This window comes from Bos javanicus, chromosome 3 (genome assembly GCF_032452875.1).
Source record: "Bos javanicus breed banteng chromosome 3, ARS-OSU_banteng_1.0, whole genome shotgun sequence".
In the NCBI taxonomy this organism is placed as follows: domain Eukaryota; kingdom Metazoa; phylum Chordata; class Mammalia; order Artiodactyla; family Bovidae; genus Bos; species Bos javanicus.
Genome location: NC_083870.1, coordinates 30,811,192 through 30,833,022, shown reverse-complemented (window position 1 = coordinate 30,833,022; position 21,831 = coordinate 30,811,192). Strand labels below are relative to the sequence as shown.

Sequence of the window (21,831 nt, the reverse complement as noted above, 5' to 3'; positions counted from 1 at the left end):
AGCAAAGTGAATCAGCAAAGTGAATCGTTACACATGTACACACATCTACTCCTGTTTTTTTTTAAGATTCTTTCCCATATATGCCATTACAGAGTATTGAGTAGAGTTCCCTGTTCTATACAGCAGATTATTATAAATTTATCTTCTTTACACATAGAAGTGTGCATATGTCAATCCCAATCTCCCAGTTTATCCCTCACCCACCATGTTATCAAAATATTAATGGTAGTTTTCTCTGAACTGTAGAGCTTTGGGTGTTGACAGTATTTATATTCAGCAGTTCTGTTTTTTAAATTTAGCTATTAGAAATGGAGTTTTCCCATGTGTGCCCTTTATCCTTTGAAATGTATCTTGCTTTTCTATCAGAAAACTCCTTCTATGTATCTGACATTCTCTCTTTCTCCAATTTGAGCCAGTGTCTTCTTAGGCAGAAGGGGAAACGAGTGGAATGGTTAATGACCTCCCCTTCAACAACTTTTTACCTATCACTGCTATCTTCTTCATAAAAAAAAAAAGAAAGAAAGAAAAAGAATTCTCTTTCACTGTATTCATTCAATAAAAAATAATCACTCATTAAGTGTGATTACTTTTACACTTAATGTGAACTTTCTTTAAAGACTGCTTTTCTAATACTATTAAATTAATGTATCAACAGCTCTAAAACATAGTGACCTAGTAATTTTCTTTTGTTTTTTTTTTTGGTGTATTATTCAAAGTTTTATGTGAATGATTTGATGTCTTATAGCTCATCGCCAAAGATCTACTGAAATACATTTGATATGATGGTGAGGAAATCAAAGTAGTTAAGCTCCAATCAAGTGAAGTGTGTATTTTTGTATTTTTCCCCCCTGAAGAATGGTAAGATTTCAGCCATTTCACAATCAAATCTTGCTTTGTTGCTACATGACTTGAGTCAAGCCAACAGCATGTAACTTTTATTTATTTATTTATTTTTTTTGTTACCGGAACTTGAAAGAGCATATTTCATTTTACTGATTGTAATATGAATTGTTTTTCAAAATCTGTCAATTGTATTAGGAACACTGTAAGTATGGACATGGCAGTCAAACTAAAAGTTTTTTTCAAGCTGATCTCCAAAATACACTAATATTAAATCCAATACTGAATCTTGATATGAATCTCCATATTTGAAATTCTACTTTCTTATATAATTCTTAATAATTTAAACATAAATAATTTCACTATTTTTTATTTCTATCATACACTTTCAACATGAAATGCAGTATTTTATTCTGCAAGGCTATTTGCTTTTACCGTCACTTATTATCTAGCTCTCTCTTCCAGTGTGTCACACTTAATTTTCTCAGTCATGTTTGTCGTCTTCACTGTTCATTTTATTATTTTCCTCAAATCCTGACTTCTCAGACACTTGACAAAAATGATTAATTTTCTCTTCACTTACTCAGTAGACACATTAATTTCTTATTTATCAAATACACAGTTCAAAATTTTAAATCTATTTTTTCTTTCTTTTCCAAGAGAATTATAGAAGTTGTTTTTAATACTTCAGTATTGTCCTCTCTTTTTTTTTTTTTTTTCAGGTGTTTGGAGATCACTAGCTTTTATTTTTTTATTTTTTTTTTTCTGAAAAATTTCACAATATAATGTTGATAGTTTACCATGAAGAAATTAAGAAAAGAGAATAGTTTCTAATGTTTATCCATGTATTGACTGTTCATAGTGCTCTTTACTCCTTCCTGTATTTCCAAGTTTTGTTTTGATATTATCATCATTCATAAAGGACTTTATCATTTTTTATAGCTCGTGCATGCTTCCTTAGCTTTCATTTCTCTGAAGGTGTTTTCACCCCCATTTCAAAAGATACTTTCAATGAATATCTATTACAGAATTGACAGCTTTAATTTTTCAGCACTTTATTTTTTTTTATTTGATAAATTAACGCCTTTTATTGCCATACCTCATTTTACTGTGCTTTGCTTTAGTGAACTTTATAGATACATGTTTTGTTTTTTTTTTCCTTGTTAATTTTCTGTTTAGTTGATCTATCCATAAGTGTGAGTGGGGTATTAAAGTCTCCCACTATTATTGTGTTATTGTTAATTTCTCCTTTCATACTTGTTAGGATTTGTCTTACATACTGCGGTGCTCCCATGTTGGGTGGATATATATTTATAATTGTTATATCTTCTTCTTGGATTGATCCTTTGATCATTATGTAGTGACCTTCTTTGTCTCTTTTCACAGCCTTTGTTTTAAAGTCTAATTTATCTGATACGAGTATTGTGACTCCTGCTTTCTTTTGGTCCCAATTTGCATGGAAAATCTTTTTCCAGCCCTTCACTTTCAGTCTGTATGTGACCCCTGTTTTGAGGTGGGTCTCTTGTAGACAACATATGTAGGGGTCTTGTTTTTGTATCCATTCAGCCAGTCTTTGTCTTTTGGTTGGGGCATTCAACCCATTTACGTTTAAGGTAATTACTAATAAGTATGATCCCATTGCCATTTACTTTATTGTTTTGGGTTCGAGTTTATACACCATTTTTGTGTTTCCTGTCTAGAGAATATCCTTTAGTATTTGTTGGAGAGCTGGTTTGGTGGTGCAGAATTCTCTCAGCTTTTGCTTGTCTGAAAAACTTTTGATTTCTCCTTCATACTTGAATGAGATCATTGCTGGGTACAATAATCTGGGCTGTAGGTTATTTTCTTTCATCATTTTAAGTATGTCTTGCCATTCCCTCCTGGCTTGAAGAGTTTCTATTGAAAGATCAGCTGTTATCCTTATGGGAATTCCCTTGTGTGTTATTTGTTGTTTTTCCCTTGCTGCTTTTAATATTTGTTCTTTGTGTTTGATCTTTGTTAATTTGATTAATATGTGTCTTGGGGTGTTTCACCTTGGGTTTATCCTGTTTGGGACTCTCTGGGTTTCTTGGACTTGGGTGATTATTTCCTTCCCCATTTTAGGGAAGTTTTCAACTATTATCTCCTCAAGTATTTTCTCATGGTCTTTCTTTTTGTCTTCTTCTTCTGGAACCCCTATGATTCGAATGTTGTAGCGTTTAATATTGTCCTGGAGGTCTCTGAGATTGTCCTCATTTCTTTTAATTCGTTTTTCTTTTATCCTCTCTGATTCATTTATTTCTACCATTCTATCTTCTAATTCACTAATCCTATCTTCTGCCTCTGTTATTCTACTATTTGTTGCCTCCAGAGTGTTTTTAATTTCATTTATTGCATTATTCATTACATATTGACTCTTTTTTATTTCTTCTAGGCCCTTGTTAAACCTTTCTTGCATCTTCTCAATCCTTGTCTCCAGGCTATTTATCTGTGATTCCATTTTAATTTCAAGATTTTGGATCAATTTCACTATCATTATTTGGAATTCTTTATCAGGTAGATTCCCTATCTCTTCCTCTTTTGTTTGGTTTGGTGGGCATTTATCCTGTTCCTTTATCTGCTGGGTATTCCTCTGTCGCTTCATCTTGTTTAAATTGCTGAGTTTGGGAGTCCTTTCTGTATTCTGGCAGTTTGTGGAGTTCTCTTTATTGTGGCGTTTCCTCGCTGTGTGTAGGTATGTAGAGGTGGCTTGTCAAGGTTTCCTGGTTAGGGAAGCTTGTGTCGGTGTTCTGGTGGGTGGAGCTATATTTCTTCTCTTTGTTCAGTCGCGCTATGGGGAGGGAGGGAGGGATGCTGCAAACAAATGACACTGGTGTGCGCTCGCAGTGCCTCAGCCACACTGGGTCTGCCCCCGCTCACGGCGCGTGTAGCCTCCCTGCCCACACTGCTCAGGCTCTAGGTTGTTCCACCGGGAACAATCCGAGGCTGGGCCTGGGTTGCATGCACCTCCCAGGTCCAAGCCGCTCAGGTTCAGGCACTCAGGTAGTCCTCAGAGGCGCAGACTCAGTTGGGGCTGCGTTTTGTGCTCTTCCCAGGTCCGAGCAGCTCAGGTGATGAGGTGTTTGGCGAGCGCCAATGCTGCGACTTATCGCCTCCCCGCCACTTGGTTATCTGGGTGTAAAACCGGCGCACCTTCTCAGGCAGATGTTGACCGTCCAGACCCCCAATAAGTTTTAGTTAGCAAAGAAGCCAGTTTTATAGATAATGTCTCTCTGGGGCTGTGATTGCCCCCTTCCGGCTCTGGCTGCCTGTCACCAGAGGGGGAAGGTTTGCAGCCGGCTACCTCTGTTTAGTCCTTTGTTCCGTGCGCGGGCTGGCGGTGTCTTAGGTTAGGGCTGGCTTTTCGCATGGTAGATATCCCACAGTCTAGTTTGCTAGCCCAAATTATTTCTCTCAGATAGTGCTCAGGGTATTCAGGCCAGATTCTTACTCTCAGCGATGCAGCCCGCGCCGCGCCTCCCTGCCCAGCCCCCGCTTGCTAATGGCGGATGCAGGCGTCTGCGCTGCTTCTCCGCTGGAGGAGTTACCGTAGGGCTCGCAATCTGTGAGTTTTAATTGTTTACTTATTTTTTTCTCCCTGTTATGTTGTCCTCTGTGCTTCCAAAGCTCGGCACGGATTCGGCAGTGAGAAGGTTTCCTGGTGTTTGGAAACCTCTCTCTTTTTAAGACTCCCTTCCCGGGACGGAACTCCGTCCCTCCCTCTTTTGTCTCTTTTATTGTCTTTAATATTTTTTCCTACCTCCTTTCGAGGAGTTGGGTTGCTTTTCTGGGTGCCTGATGTCCTCTGCCGGCATTCAGAAGTTGTTTTGTGGAATTTACTCGACGTTTAAATGCTCTTTTGATGAATTTGTGGGGGAGAAAGTGTTTTCCCCGTCCTACTCCTCCGCCATCTTGGCGCCTTCCCCCGTGACCTAGTAATTTTCTAACAAAGAACTTTCATTTTTCAAAAGAATTGGCAAATGGATGCTATAAATAGTCCACAAAGAAATTATTGCCTGAAAAGGCATTAGTACAACTCACCTACAATAACTCCGATACAAAGGTAAAGTTGCATCACAGTGCTACAGAAGGAAGCTGCAATCAAGCCACAGCCTGACAAGCAGCCACCAAGAATCATGACGGGGCGACTGCCATATTTATTCACCAGGACACTGCTGATAGGACCTATGAGAGAACAGACAGGTTAGTAACAATATAGAGGAGAAGCCCAGCGCTCCCATCCACACCTGCTCATACCATTATTGACATGACAGCATGCCATCCCAGAAAATAAACAGATAGAAGATAGTGCTAAAGAATATTGCCTTCTATCTTTATTTCAGAGTCACAGGTTTGTCTAATGGAAAAAAAATATAGTATTGATTATACATCTTCTATATACCTAGGACATGTTAGATGGGTTTTAACTGAAGTATGAAAGACCATAAGCTAACTCTTTTAAGGCAGAAGAGGCTGCAAGTACTCTGATTATAAGTGCTTATAGGATTCTTCATATATCTAGGATATTATCCACATATATGTAGCAAGTTTGCTTATTTAAAATTTTTTAAAAGATATTTTAATTTATGTATTTGGTTGCTCTGGGTCTTAGTTGCAGCATATGAACTCTTTAAGTTGTGGCATGTGGGATCTAGTTCCCTGACCAGGGTTGAACCTGGGCCCCCTGCCCTGGGAGCATGAAGTCTTAGCCACTGGACCACCAGGGAAGTCCTTGTTTTAAAATTTTAGATGGAATTTAAGCATACACGACTGATGAGATATATGAGCCAGTCTGATCATACTTCTGACTTAAGGGCATATTTACTACAAACTACCTAAAATATTGTTTCTCATAGAAAATAACAAAAACCAAAACAGGCCTACAAAATAAGAATGCCTACCATCACCACTTTTCTTCAACATTATACTGGAGGTCCAAGCCAGTGCAGTAAGACAGGAGGAAAAAAGGTGTAAGAAAAGGAAGAAACCAAAGTATCAGTATTTGTAGAAGATTTGTTTGTCTATCTAAAATTTTTGAAAAAGAAATCTACCAATAAACTACTGGAAGTAAGAGTTTAGCAAGCTTACAGGATATATGATTAAAGTACAAATGTCAATTACCTGTCTATACCCAGCAGCCAACACAAAACATATTTTTAAAGAAAGCTATCCTTTATAATGACACTGTTTTCTATTATAAGTGAACCAACAGAGCACACAATTGCTATGTTTCATTGTTAGAGTGAAAAACATGATTCTAATCCCATAACTCCAATAACTAACATTTCAATTATTTTTACTGATAAAGATATCAAGAGCAAAAAGTACTTAATACAGAACTTCTGTCTACCCACTGAAAGTTAAAAGAGCAAGCCTTCATGGGTACTTACCTCCAGCATACATGACAGCAAACACGATGGAAGATAACCATGACACTTCGCTGGTGCTGGCTTTAAATATTTCTCCAATTTCTTTGTAAAATACACTAATAGATTTGCCAAATGCACAAGCGAAGCCAATGGAAATGAAAGCTCCAACTACCACTGCCCACCCCCAGCCTCCATCTGGTGGGGTATATCCAGCTGGACCTCCATTTGATGGTGGCATTGTAAGTAAAGATGAATTCTAAAATCCAGTTCAAATCCAGATATCTAAAGGGTATGAAATAAAAACAGTACAGAACAAGCAGATCAATACCAAAGCACTTCCAGAAAATCCCTTACATTTCTGAAATAAATAAATAAAGGCATATAGCCTAAATTTTCTAAATAAAAGGTCAAACATTAGATTCTCATTTAATGGGCTGGAAAGTTATCTCAGTAAAGTTTGTTTTTCATCCAGACGCTTAGACTTAAGTTTTTTGTTGTTTTACTATTATGTGACTAGAAAGGGAAAGTGAAGTTGCTCAGTCGTGTCCGACTCTTTGCGACCCCATGGACACCAGGCTCCTCCGTCCATGGGATTTTCTAGGCAAGAGTACTGGAGTGGGTTGCCTTTTCCGATCAAACCCAGGTCTCCTGCATTGTAGACAGACGCTTTACCGTCGTCTGAACCACCAGGGAAGTCTCCATATGTGACTAGAAAGATTCCTAAATGATAGCTAGCCAATACAGTTTAAATCTGCAAAATGAATCCTGATATCAGAGACTAGTAGTTTTAAACCAAAGATTTCACTTTTTCTTAAGCCCCAGCATTAGTGAAAAACATAGCTAGAAAAAGAAATTTAATATGATTATGAATTACCAGCAGGTGGGAGAAGTTAAGAGCAGATTTACCAGTCTAGAGAAATTAAGTTCTCCTTGGATTTACTTAAACCGGATTCTATTTTATGTCAAAATTAACAACAATGATATGTTATCATACACATTTCTGGCCACCCTAACATTACCTGGAGAGATCTAGTACAATATTGATACTGTACAATGACAATATGATATAAATGATATAAAATGGTTAACAATAACAATATCACATTTCACTATTCCTTTTTAATACAAATTCTACCTTCCTCTCCATAGAAATTAACTTTTAAATAGCTCACATTCTAACTAAACACTTCAAATATAATTTAGAAAGTGATGCTGTAGTGATTAAAAAAAAAAAACTCAGAAAGAGTTCTGCTTGAGAAGCTAAAAGACTAAGTTTTTAAAATAAAACTTTTATAGAAGTTTCTAAAACCTTTATAAAATTATAAAACTCCCAGAGTTTGCTAACTTTTGTTAGACTTTTTATTACTCTTATAGATAGTAGTTATAAAAAATAATTTTCTATTAGTTGCTGGTGTATAAAGACACAACTTATTTGTTTAAATAATAGCTTTACTGAGATATAATTCACATATAAAACTTTAAACTTTATATTTCAGTGGTTTTCAGTATATTCACAGAACTATCAACTATCATCACTAATATCAAGCATTTTTATCACCCTTGAAAGAAACCCTGTACCCATTAGCAATTTTATTGCTAAATATTATTTTTTTATGATATTGTAAATCAAATTGTTTTCTGAATATCACTTTTGGATTTTTCATTGCTAATGTCTAGAAACTGATTTTTTGATGTTAATTTTGCAGCCTGCAAATTCGCCAAACTCATTTATTAGTTCTAATAGGCTTACCTAAGTATCTGTGGATTTCTCAGGATTTTCTATTTACAAAAGCATGTAATCTGTGATAATTTTACATCTCTTTCATTGCCTAATTCCTTGGCTAAAACCTCCAGTACATGTGGTGAAAGCAAACATCCTCATCTTATTTCTGACCTTAGAAAGAAAGCTTTCAGTATTTTACCATTAAGTGTGCTGTTAGCTGTGGGTTTTTGTAGATGCCCTTTAGCTCAGATGGTAAAGAATCCACGTGCAATGCAGGAGACCCAGGTTTGATCCCTGGGTCAGGAAGATCCCCTGGAGAAGGAAATGGCAACCCACTCCGGTACTCTTGCCTGGAGAATTCCATGGACGGAGGAGCCTGGTGGGCTATAGTCCATGGGATCGCAAAGAGTCAGACACGACTGTGTGACTAACTTTAACTTTATTAAGTTTGGGAAGTTTCCTTCTATTCCTGGTTGTTGAGTATTTTTATCAAGAAGGATGTTCAGTTCAGTTCAGTTCAGTCGCTCAGTCATGTCCAACTCTGCAACCCAATGGACTGTAGCACCCCAGGCCTCCCTGTTCATCACCAACTCCCGGAGCTTGCTCAAACTCATGTCCATCAAGTGGGTGACGCCATCCAACCATCTCATCCTCTGTCGTCCCCTTCTCCTCCTGCCTTCAATCTTTCCCAGCATCAGGGTCTTTTCCAATGAGTCAGCTGTTTGTATCAGGTGGCCAAAGTATTGGAGCTTCAGCATCAGAAGGACATTGGTCTGTGGCAAATGCTTTGTTATGCATCTATTAAGATGACCTTGTGGTTTGGGACCTTTATTCTATTAATACAGTGTGGTTTGACTGACTCTTTTAAATTTTGACCCACTTACGAATTCCTGTACTCCTGAGATAAGTCCCAGTTCGTCATGATATATAACCCATTTTAAATGTTGTTGGATTCTGTTTGCTCATATTTTGTTGAAGATTTGTGTGTCCACGTTTACAAGGGATGTGTAGTTTTCTCCTCTTGTGATGTCTGATTTTGGTTTCAGGGTAATTCTGGCTTCAAAAAACAAGTTGGGAGGTGTTCTGTTCTTTGCAACAATTTGTAAGAGTTGTGTTTGTTCTTTAAATGTTTCATAGAATTCACCAGTGAAGCCATCTAGGCTTCAGGTTTTCTTTGTGGGTAGTTTTTTTTTTTGGTGTGTGTGATGATTATGTCAATCTTTTTACTTTCTATAGGTATATACAGATTGTCTATATCTAACTTGAGTCCTTTAACAGTTTGTCTTTCTATAAATGTATTTATTTCATTTAGGTTATCTAATTTGTTGGTCTGCAATTGTTCATAGTATCCCTTTATAATCCCCTTTTTATTTCTGTAAGATTAGTAGTGATATATGAAGAGTTGCTCAGTGGTAAAGAATCCACCTGCTAATACAGGAGACATGGGTTAGGAAGATCTTGGGTCAGGAAGATCTTGGGTCAGGAAGATCTCCTGAAGAAAGGAATGGCAACGCACTTCAGCATTCTTGTCTGGGAAATCCATGGGCAGAGGAGCCTGGCAGGCTACAGTCCATGAGGTTGCGAGAGGCAGACATGACTTACAGGCTAAACAGCAACAATGCCATGAAGAGTTTCAAGAGTACGATTAGAGGGAACAGGCCTCACAAAATCGACCTCACTTCTAACACCATCTGCAAGTTTAGGCATTGGAGGTGCGGGTGTGTGGTGGGAGGTAGTTTCACAGTCAGGTTTGGCAATTCTACAGGACTCACAGAATTTACTGAAAGCTATTATACCCATGATACAGGGGAAAGGACACAGGCTGAAATTAGCCACCGGAAGAAATGCACAGGGTAGGGTTTGGGAGAGGTTCAAGTGGGGAGGTTTTGATCATCCTCTTTCCATGAAGTCATGGAAGCATCACCTTCTCCCAGTCACAATGTGTGACAATACAGAGTATCACCAACCAGGGAAGCTCACCTAAGCTTTTAGTGTCTAGAATTTAATGGGACTTGATCACACACTGCCCACATGACTGCTGAGTGTTAGTCTCCAGCTCTTTTGGAGATTGGAAAAAAGACAATATGGCTAAAAGGCCTAGCAAAGACACTCTTATCAGACAGGACTTTTCAGAGGGCTAGAGATCATATTCCTTGTTTTTCATAAGGTTAATTCTTTACTATACCTACTGTATCTTGCATTTCTGACTTCAGTAATTTGAGTCTTTTCTCTTCTTGGTTAGTCTGGCTAAAAGTTTGTCAATTTTATTGATTTTTATCAAACAATCAAACTTGGTTTTATTGACTTTTTGTACTTTCTAGTTTATTTCTGTTCTAACCTTTATTATTTCTTTCCCCGTTTGCTTACATTTAATTTGCCCTTTTCTCCCCACATTTCTTATGGTAAAAGTTTCCGTTATTGAGATTTTCTCTGTTTTTAAATATAGATGTATATAGCTATTGATTTCCTGCTAAGCACTGTTTTAGCTGTATTCCAGAACCTTTGATATTTTGCATTTGTTTTCATTCATCTCAGTGTGTTTCCTAATTTTTTTTTTTTACAATTCATCCTGTGAACCACCACTGGTTATTTAGGAATGTGTTGACAATTTTCACATATTTGTTCATTTCACAAATTTTCTTTTGCTATTCATTCCTGATTTTATTTCACTATAATCAGAGAACATACTCAGTCCTTTCAAATGTACTGAGACATGTTTTATGGCCTAAGGATGGTCTATCCTGGAAAATGTTCTGTATGTTACTTGAGAAGAATGTGTTTTCTGCTGTTGTTAGATAAAATATTCTATGGATGTTTGTTAGATTTATTTAGTTTATACTCAGTATGTACTTGGTTGTTCAAGTCTTCTATTTCTTAGTTGATTTTCTGCCTAGTTATTTTATTGAAAAAGTGAAGTAGCTCAGTCATGTCCAACTCTTTGTGAACTCATGAACCGTAGTCTACCAGGCTCCTCTGTCCATGGGATTTTCCAGGCAAGAGTACTGGAGTGGGTTGCCATTTCCTTCTCCAAGGGATCTTCCTGACCCAGGGATCAAACCCAGGTCTTCTGCATTGCAGGCAGACGCTTTACCCTCTGAGCCACCAGGGAAGCTTATTTTATTGAAGTTCTGTTGAAATCTTCAACTATTGTTACTGAGTTGTCTATTTCTCTCTTTAATTCTGTCAGTTTTTGCTTTATGTATTTTAGGGCTCTGTGGTTAGGTGAATATATGTTTATAATTTGGAGAAGGAAATGGCAACCCACTCCAGTATTCTTGCCTGGAGAATCCCACGGACAGAGGAACCTGCCAGGCCATAGTCCATGGGGTCACAAAGAGTCAGACACCACTGATTGACTAACAACAACAACAACATGTTTATAATTGTTATATCTTCATAGTGGATTAACCTTTTACCATCATAACATGTACTTATTTATGTCTAGGTCTCTTTGGTTACTGTTTCCCCCTGCATCTGTATACTCTGAGTCAGCCTGCCTTTGAATCTATAATGTGTCTCTTGTAGATAGCATAAGGTTTGATCCAATCTTCCAATCACTGGTCTTTGATTGGAGTGTTTAATCTATTTACATTCGTGGCTCAGACGGTAAAGCATCTGTCTGCAATGCAGGAGACCGGGGTTTGATTCCTGGGTTGGGAAGATCCCCTGGAGAAGGAAATGGCAGCCCACTCCAGTACTCTTGCCTGGAAAATCCCATGGATGGCGGAGCCTGGTAGGCTACTGTCCATGGAGTTGCAAAGAGTCAGACACGACTGACCGAAGGGAAGAAGAAGAAGAATGATAAGGTAGGACTTGAGTCTGCTGTTTTACTATTTGTTTTCTCTGTCATGTCTTTTTTGTTTTTCTAGCCCTCCATCACTACCTTCTTTTATGTTAGGTATATATTTTTAGTGTGCCTCTTTAATTACCTTGTTGTTTCTTTTATTATGCTTTTGGTTATTTTCTTAGTGGTTGTCCTATGAATTACAATTAACATCTTAAAACAATCTAGTCTGGTTTAATACCAATTTAATTGTAATAATGCACAAAAATTTTGCTCCTGTACACTATCCCCTTTCGCACTATTGTCTTACAAATGACCTCTTTATATAAGCCTATCAAAAGTTGTATAATTATTGTTTTAAAATTGGGTTGAAGACAAAAAAAAATGAGTTTACAAAGAAAAAATACATTTTACTGTCTTACTGTATATTAACCAATGAAGTTGCCATTACTGGTGGAGTTATCTTTTTTCCATGTGGACGCAAGTTATTGTGTAGTGTCCTTTCAATTCATTCTGAAGGACACTCTGTGGTATTTCTTGTAGAGCAAGCTTGCTGGCAAGAAATTCTCTCACTTTTTATCTGGGAATGTCCTAATCTCCCCTTCATTTTGGAAGATAGCTTTGTTGGATATAGAATTTTTGGTTGACAAGTCTTTTTCTTTCAGCACTTTGAATATTTTCTCCCATTGTCTTCTTGCTTCTATGGCCACTAAAGAAAAATTACCTGTTATCTTATTGAGAGGAGATACCCCCCACATCCAAGGTCAGGGGCGGTGGCCGAGAGGAGCTACCCCATGTCCAAGGTAAAGAGCAGCGGCTGTGCTTTGCTGGAGCAGCTGTGAAGAGATACCCACGTCCAAGGCAAGAGAAACCCAAGTAAGACGATAGGCACTAAGAGAGGGCATCAGAGGCCAGACAGACTGAAACCACAATCACAGACAACTAGCCAATCTGATTACACAGACCACAGCCTTGTCTAAATGAAACAAAACCATGCCGTGTGGGGCCACCCAAGATGGACGGGTCATGGTGGAGAGGTCTGACAGAATGTGGTCCACTGGAGAAGGGAATGGCAAACCACCTCAGTATTCTTGACTTGAGAACCCCATGAACAGTATGAAAAGGCGAAATGATAGGATACTGAAAGGGGAACTCCCCAGGTTAGTAGGTGCCCAATATGCTACCGGAGATCAGTGGAGAAGTAACTCCAGAAAGAATGAAGGGATGGAGCCAAAGCAAAAACAACATCCAGTTGTGGATGTGACTGGTGATAGAAGCAAGGTCCGATGCTGTAAAGATAGGAACCTGGAATATTAGGTCCATGAATCAAGGCATATTGGAAGTGGTCAAACAGGAGATGGCAAGAGTGAACATTGATATTCTAGGAATCAGCGAACTAAAATGGACTGGAATGGGTGAAGTTAACTAAGATGACCATTATATCTACTACTGTGGGCAGGAATCCCTTAGAAGAAATGGAGTGGCCATCATGGTCAACAAAAGAATCCAAAATGCAGTACTTGGATGCAATCTCAAAAATGACAGAATGATCTCTGTTCATCTCCAAGGAAAACCATTCACTATTATGGTAATCCAAGTCTATGGCCCAACCAGTAACACTGAAGAAGCTGAAGTTGACTGGTTCTATGAAGACCTATAAGACCTTTTAGAACTAACACCCAAAAAAGATGTCCTTTTCATTATAGGGGACTGGAATGCAAAAGTAGGAAATCAAGAAACACCTGGAGTAACAGGCAAATTTGGCCTTGGAGTACAGAATGAAGCACAGCAAAGGCTAGTAGAGTTTTGCCAAGAGAATGCACTGGTCATAGAAAATACCCTCTTCCAACAACATAAGAGAAGAGTCTACACATGGACATCACCAGATGGCCAATGCCGAAATCAGATTGATTATATTCTTTGCAGCCAAAGATGGAGAAGCTCTATACAGTCAGCAAAACCAAGACTGGGAGCTGACTGTGGCACAGATCACGAGCTCCTTATTGCCAAATTCAGACTTGAAGAAAGTGGGGAAAACCACTAGACCATTCAGGTATGACCTAAATCAAATCCCTTATGACTTATACAGTGGAAATGAGAAATAGATTTAAGGGACTAGATCTGATAGACAGAGTGCCTGATGAACTATGGATGGAAGTTCATGACATTGTACAGGAAGCAGTGATCAAGACCATCCCCAAGAAAAAGAAATGCCAAAAAGCAAAATAGCTGTCTTAGGAAGCCTTACAAATAGTTGTGAAAAGAAGAGAAATCAAAAGCAAAGGGAAAAAGGAAAGATATAAGCATCTGAATGCAGAGTTCCAAAGAATAGCAAGGAGAGATAAGAAAGCCTTCCTCAGTGATCAATGCAAAGAAATAGAGGAAAACAACAAAATGGGAAAGATTAGAGATCTCTTCAAGAAAATTAGAGATACCAAGGGAACATTTCATGCAAAGATGGGCTCCATAAAGGACAGAAATGGTATGGACCTAACAGAAGCAGAAGATATTAAGAAGAGGTGGCAAGAATACACAGAAGAACTGTACAAAAAAGATCTTCACAACCCAGATAATCATGATGTGATCACTCACCTAGAGCCAGACATCCTGGAATGTGAAGTCAAGTGGGCCTTAGGAAGCTTCACTACAAACAAAGCTAGTGGAGGTGATGGAATTCCAGTTGAGCTATTTCAAATCCTGAAAGATGATGCTGTGAAAGTGCTGCACTTAATATGCCAGCAAATTTGGAAAACTCAGCAGTGGCCACAGGACTGGAAAAGGTCAGTTTTCATTCCAATCCCAAAGAAAGGCAATGCCACAGAATGCTCAAACTACCATACAATTGCACTCATCTCACATGCTAGCAAAGCACTGCTTAAAATTCTCCAAGTCAGCTTCAGAAAAATGTGAACCATAAACTTCCTGATGTTCAAGCTGGATTTAGAAAAGGCAGAGGAACCAGAGATCAAATTGCCAACATCCACTGGATCATTGAGAAAGAAGGAGAGTTCCAGAAAAACATCTAGGTCTGCTTTATTTACTATGCCAAAGCCTTAGACTGTGTGGATCACAATAAACTGTGGGAAATTCTGAAAGAGATAGGAATACCAGACCACCTGACCTGCTTCTTGAGAAATCTGTATGCAAGTCAAGAAGCAATAGTCAGAACTGGACATGGAACAACAGACTGGTTCCAAATAGGAAAAGGAGTACGTCAAGGCTGTATATTGTCACCCTGCTTATTTAACTTCTATGCAGAGTACATCATGCAAAATGCCGGGCTGGATGAAGCACAAGCTGGAATCAAGATTGCCAGGAGAAATATCAATAACCTCAGATATACAGATGATACCACCTTTAAGGCAGAAAGTGAAAGAGGAGAGTGGAAAAGTTGGCTTAAAGCTCAACATTCAGAAAACTAAGATCTTGGCATCCGGTCCTATCACTTCATGGCAAACAGATGGGGAAACAATGGAAACCATGGCTGACATTATTTTTGGGGGCTCCAAAATCACTGCAGATGGTAATTGAAGCCATGAAGTCAAAAGACGCTTACTCCTTGGAAGGAAAGTTATTACCAACCTAGACAGCATATTAAAAAGCAGAGATATTACTTTACCAGCAAAGGTCTGTCTAGTCAAGGCTATGCTTTTTCCAGTGGTCATGTACGGATGTGAGAGTTGGACTATAAAGAAAGCTGAGTACCGAAGAATTGATGCTTTTGAGCTGTGGTGTTGGAGAAGACTCTTGAGAGTCCCTTGGACTGCAAGGAGATCCAACCAGTCCATCCTAAAGGAGATCAGTCCTGAGTGTTCATTTGAAGGATTGATGTTGAAGCTGAAGCCCCAATATTTTGCCCACCTCATGCAAAGACTTGACTCATTTGAAAAGACTCTGATGCTGGCAAAGATTGAGGTCAGGAGGAGAAGGGGACGACAGAGGATGAGATGGTTGGATGGCATCACTGACTCAGTGGACATGAATTTGGGTAAGCTCTGGAGTTGGTGATGAATAGGGAGCCCTCGCATGCTGCAGTTCATGGGGTCGCAAAGAGTCAGACATGACTGAGCGACTGAACTGAACTGAATCTTATTGAGGCTTGGTTTGTAATGAGTTGCTTCTCTCTTGTTGCTTTCAAGATTCTCTCTTTGTCTTTGTCTCTGAGGTTCTATTCATTTTTCATTTATTTTTTTCCCCTTAGATTTGATAATTGACCGATGTTCAGGTTTACTGATTCTTCTGCCAGCTGAAGTCTGCTGTTGAGTCCCTCTTACAAATTTTTTCACTCAGTTACTCTACTTTTCACCTCCAGAATTTCTATTTGACTTTTTTGTTTTTAAATAACTACTGTGTATTTGATGAGATGTTGTTCCAAATCATTTCTTTTAGTTCTTTAGACATGGTTTTAATTCTTTAAAAAACTTTGTAATAGCTAATTTAAAGCCCTTGTCTAGTAAGTCCAAATGTCTATTCCTTGGGGATAGTTTCTATTTAATGACTTTTCTGTCTACAGATCCTACTTTTCTATTTCTTTGAGTATCTCACCTTTTGCTTTTGTTTTTGTTATTGTTGCAAACTGGACATTTAAAATAATACAATGTGGCAACTGTGGCGATCTGATTTCAGATTCACTTCCTCCCCATGGCTAGTTGTTATTGCTGTTTGTTATTCATGTTGACACTACTACTATTGCCCTTTGTTTAATGAATTTCCTAAATAAATTGTGTGAAGTTTGTATTTTTTGTCATTTGTTACTCTTGAAATCTTGCTTAGCTCGGTCATCAGCCAACGGTTGGACAAAAATTTTCTTAAAATGCCTTGAATCAGTCAGTATATCTCCCAGGCTTCACCAAAGGGTTTTATGTGCATGTTGGGGCATGCTTTCAATTATCCAGCAGGCAGCTTACAGTTCTGCCTTAGCCTTCAATTCCTGCTTGTATAGAGCTTCAAGGTCAGTCAGAAGAGGGAGATTCAGGCCTTCTCAGGTCTTCCCTAAGCATGGGCCCAGAGTGCCCATGAGCATGACCTTCTAGTATCCTGGGACTATGGCAGAGCTTTTCAAAGCCCACTGTGAACATCTCACTCCCCAGCTTTTGTTTTGAAGTGCTTGGTCAGCTTTTTGTTGCCCCAGTTGTTTTTCCAATTCAGGCATCTGAGATATTAAAGTAATTGCCCCTGATTGTTTTCAACGAATGTCCTGGGGAAAAAACTGTTTGCACTGGGCAAGCTCTGGATCAGGTCAAAGGCAAGTCCTGTGAGTTAGAGTTTCCATGACTGTCAGACACGTTGGCTAATAATAATTCTCTAAGATTGGGGCTTTTTTGTGAGTTCCAAACAATTCTGTCCCCACAGTGATTACTACACTGATGAGGTTCAGTTGTTTCTTGATTATATTCTCTTTGGATTACTGCAAGCCTTGGGTTAATTTTGAGTTTTGAAAAGTGAGAGTTTTTTGGGGTGTGTTTTTTTTTTTTTTTGGCCAATGTTCTTATTGCTTTTGTGAAAGAGGAAAGTTTCAGAAGACCTTACTTTACCATTCCAGAAGCAATTCCACTACAGTTGATTTTTGTATATAGTAAACCCACTCCGGTATGGCTCAATGGGTAGGGTCCACCTGCAATGCAGGAGACACAGGAGATGCAGTTTCAATCCCTGGGTCAAGAAGATCCCCTGGAGGAGGAAATGGCAACTCATTCCAGTACTCTTGCCTGAAAAATCCCATGGACAGAGGAGCCTGGTGGGCTACAGTCCAAAGGGTCCCAAAGAATCGGACGTGACTGAGCTACTAAGAAGTCCCCCTTTATCTGAAGTTTTGCTTTCTGCAGTTTTACTCATTGTCAAACTGCAGTCTGAAAATATTACATAGAAAATTCCAGAAATAAACAACTTAATAAGCTTTAAATTGCATGCTATTCTGAGTAGCATGATAAATCTCACACCATCCCACTACTTCTTGCCTGGCATGTGCATCATTCTTGTGCCAGCAGCTCCACGTTGTATGTGCTACCAGCTCATTAGTCATTTAGTAGCTGTCTCAATTTTCAGATTGTCATAGTATGGCAATGCTTGTGCTTAAATAACCTTAATTTTATTATTAAATAAAATTATGTATATAGTGTCTCATCATCAAGAAAAGTATTTACTCCAAAGTTTGCCAAATACATTATCAGATTTGGGAAGTTTCATTCCTAGCTCATTAAGAACTTACTTTAAATCCAGTGACCACTGAATTCAGGTATTTTTCTCCCATAATACCTTCACAAGGCATTTCTTCTTTTATCTGTACAAATAGTGAGTAACATTTATAGATTTTTATTTTTACATGTTAAGCCACCCCTTGCATCCCTAGAATATATCGCACTTGGTCACAATATACATCATTTTTTAAAGTATGTTTCTAAGTTAAATTGTTACTTTGTTTGGATTTTTAAAAAATGTGTCCATAAAGTATTTGGAAATATAATTTTCCCTTCTCATATTGTCCTTTTCTGACTTAAATATCACTTTTATATTAGAGTCATAAAGTAAGTTAGGAGATGTTTTATTTTTTCCTCCTCTCAGAGAGAGATTATATAAGATTGGAATGATCTACTCCTTTTAAGTTTGGTAGAATTTACTGGTAATACTATTTGGGCACTTTATTTTTTGGGGGGAGATTTCAAATCTTATCTTCAATTTTCTCAACAATTATAGGTCTATTCATACCTTCAGCTGCATTTTGAGTCTATCTTTTTAGGATTTTTTCTATGGCTTCTTCCATTTTGTCAAAGTTTTCAAATTACTGGCATAGAATTTTTATATTTTAATCTCTTTATGGATATAGCTATATCCTCTTTATCACTGATTCTTCTGTCTTCTTTTCCCACTTTAATCTCAGGAATTTATCTATTTTATCAGTTATCTTCAAAGAACATTCTCACAAGAACCTCTCTGTCCTGAACAGGTTTTTCCTCCAACTGCAGTATACCCATAAAAAAGAACATTTTCAGTTTATCAATATTTTATTGTACTTTCCTCTTATTTCATTGATTTGCTATTATTTTTACCATCATTTGTATTCTTCATATTTGGAATTCATTCTATTCCATTATTTATTTATTTTTGGCTACACTGAGTCTTCACTGCTGTATGTGGGATTTCTCTAGTTGCAGCGAGTGGGAGCCACTCTCTAGTTCCGGTGCTCAGGGTTCTCACTTTGCAATGGCTTCTCCTGTTGCGGAGCACAGGCTCTAGAGTGTGAAGGCTTCAGTAATTGTGACACATGGGCCCAGTAGTTGCGTGGTGCAGGCTTAGCTGCCCTGTGGCATGTCGAATCTTTCCAGACCAGGAATTGAACTCCTGTCCCTTGTACTGGATGGTGGATTCTTTACCACTGGACCGCCAGAGAAGTCCTATTTGATTCCTTTTCAAACATAAAGGCTACTTAGCTGACTAATTTTTAGACTGATTTTTTTTTCTAATATGAGCATTTAAAACTACAAATTTGCATACTATATAGTTTTATATGCAGTATTCTTACTATTGTTTGTTCCAAGTGTTTTAAACATTTCCATTGTTAACCACCCCTCACCGCACCCCACGCCCCCCAAAAAAAAACAAAGACTTCCCTGGCAGTCCACTAGATAAGACTCTGTGCTACCAATACAGGGGGCGTAGATCCAATCCCTGGTCAGCGAACTAAGATCCTGCATGCCATGTGCATGGCCAAAAGTAAATAAATAAAATTAAAATTTACACTGTGATTTCTTCTTTGACCCAAAGAAGGGGGTTTTTAACTCTCTAAAGGACATCTTTTGTTTGCTTTATTGACTTGTACTTAACAACACTCTGGTGAGATGATATGGTTGGTACAATTCAGTTTTTTGATATAAGACTGGCATTTATGGACTGACATATTAGTTTTTGAAAATATTTCATGTATGCTTAGAAAGAATATACATTTTCTAGCTGTTGGGTTGAACTGTTTGTTGAATTAAACTTTAAAAATTTCTAAATCTTTGCTATTTTTCTATTTTCTGCTTCATCTATTAATAATTGAAGAGAAGTATGTTGAAATCTCCTAATGACGATGTTTCTCAATTTTTCTATGTTATACTTTTGGTAATGTTTACAAGCTTAGTTGGCTGATTTTAATCTCTGAGAAACCTGAGGGCCTAAACTGAGGACACTTTCTTCCACAAAGTGGGAGATGCAAATATTTTTCTGGAATAATCTCCCAGAAACTAGGAACTTTATGGACCTGGATGATGTTAGCCAGGATTCCTGGCTTAACATGGAAGCTATGGTTAGTTTTCCTTTGGTGCTGATCCCACGCTTACATTCCAATTACTGGCCCAAGTATGCAAAAAGCACAACCCTATGAAGTTACGTACTACTAATTTCTAAATCAGAGTTGAGCAAATTGAGGAACAGAAAGGTTAAGCACCTTAGGACATGGCATTCAAACCTAACCAGAACGGCTGCCAAGTTTGTGCTCTTAACTACTAGACCATGTTAGCTCTTACTGTTTTCAGTCTCTCCACACCAAAAAAAAAGGCTGCATGAAAATGGGGACTTTTTATAGTGACATAGCTCTATATGTCCTTTGGCATCTAATAATAGATACTCAACAAATATTTGATGAACAAAGAAAAGAGGAGGCCAATATAGCCAGAAGAGGAAATGAACGCTTAAACTTGAACTACACACAAGCTGCCCTAAATAAACACTGCAAACTCAGAGCAAATCTATTCCAGCGGTTATCTTATCACCCATGTGATGACTCAATCGCATAGTTCCAGCTAGGGAGTCCAAAATCCTGGAGTCACCCTTCTCTCGTGTGCCTGCATGCCCCATATTTTATCGATCTGAATAGCTCTAAATTTGTCCACCTCTCCACCCTCACTGCCACTACACCTTAGATAAGGTCACCATCTCCCATGGGTTAATGCAATAACCTAATTGTTTTCCCTACTTTCCACCTTTCGGTCTCCCCTTTTCTTTCTCCACACTGCAATCCAAGTGATCTTCTGAAAGTAAAGTCTGGTCATTTTGCCTTTTAAACAATTCTTCTCTGGCTCCAGATACACTACCCTTGGAATAATTTATTAAAGCATTCAAAACCTGTTCTAATCTCATCCTTGTTTGCCCCTTCAACTTAAACTCTTCCTGATTTCCACTATACCCTATGCTCTAGCCTGAATAAGTACTTGAATTCCTCAAAGTGCCATCTTCTCTCATCCTCTGCCTTTCACACACTTCTGTTTCCCTGTGCTTAGTTCTGGTTCTCCCATCACTTTGTTGTTGTTTAATCTTAAAGTCGTGTCCAACACTTTTGCAGTCCCCCATGGACTACAGCCTGCCAAGCTCCTCTGTCCATGGGATTTCCCAGGCAAGAACACTAGAGTGGGTTGCCCTTTCTTTCTCCAGCCGATCTTCCCGACCCAGAGATCAAACTTGCATCTCCTGCATTGCAGGCAGATGCTTTACCGCTGAGCCACCAGGGAAGACCCTCCTATCACTTGGCTAACTGCTGTTCGTCTTTTGGGTCTCATTTTTCCTGAAATGCCAGAGACAGGTTTGTCATCTCTGCTGTGAGCACTCATAGTCCCCCAGTCTTCGTTCTATCAGAACAGCTCTGTTGTGGTATAATCTGTTTGCCCATCTGTCCCATTAAATGCTGTATGCTCTTGTGAACAAACACCATTATCTACTGTGTTCAGCCATATACTTTCATTATCTAGAATAGGTTCTGACAGATACACGGCAATTATATTATTTGGAAAATTAAATGAAGCCCCATTTTATTGGTGAAGATGTGCTTAAAGTTGTTAAATGGTAGGAGCACATATCCAAATTCAAGTGAGTCTGGTTCCACAACACATGTACTTTAATGTACAGACCCCCTTTAAAAGGGGAAGATAAAAATTCTTCTGATCATTGGGTTGATAAAATTATCTTATTTGTAATGCTACTAACATTGTAATGCCATTGCTATATTAGATACAGTACTACTAAACAATCACTGTAAACAAACATTAATTTATAATTATATAATTGTAATTTATAACTATGAATTAATGCTGTGATCAGATTAGTGCTATAACAGCAAATATGCT

General features: G+C 38.3%; 1 protein-coding gene across 1 annotated transcript in view; it reads right to left on the bottom strand.

The window, feature by feature from the left end:
* Nucleotides 1-21,831, bottom strand: part of LOC133244095 (monocarboxylate transporter 1-like) — a 37,721-nt gene that overhangs the window by 7,449 nt on the left and 8,441 nt on the right. Inside the window, exons 2-3 of the mRNA XM_061410796.1 lie at nt 6,249-6,509; nt 4,900-5,043 (exon numbers count right to left, since the gene is read on the bottom strand). Of these exons, the coding sequence (XP_061266780.1) occupies nt 4,900-5,043; nt 6,249-6,465 (361 nt within the window). The 5' untranslated portion in view covers nt 6,466-6,509. The remainder of the gene's footprint in view (nt 1-4,899; nt 5,044-6,248; nt 6,510-21,831) is intronic.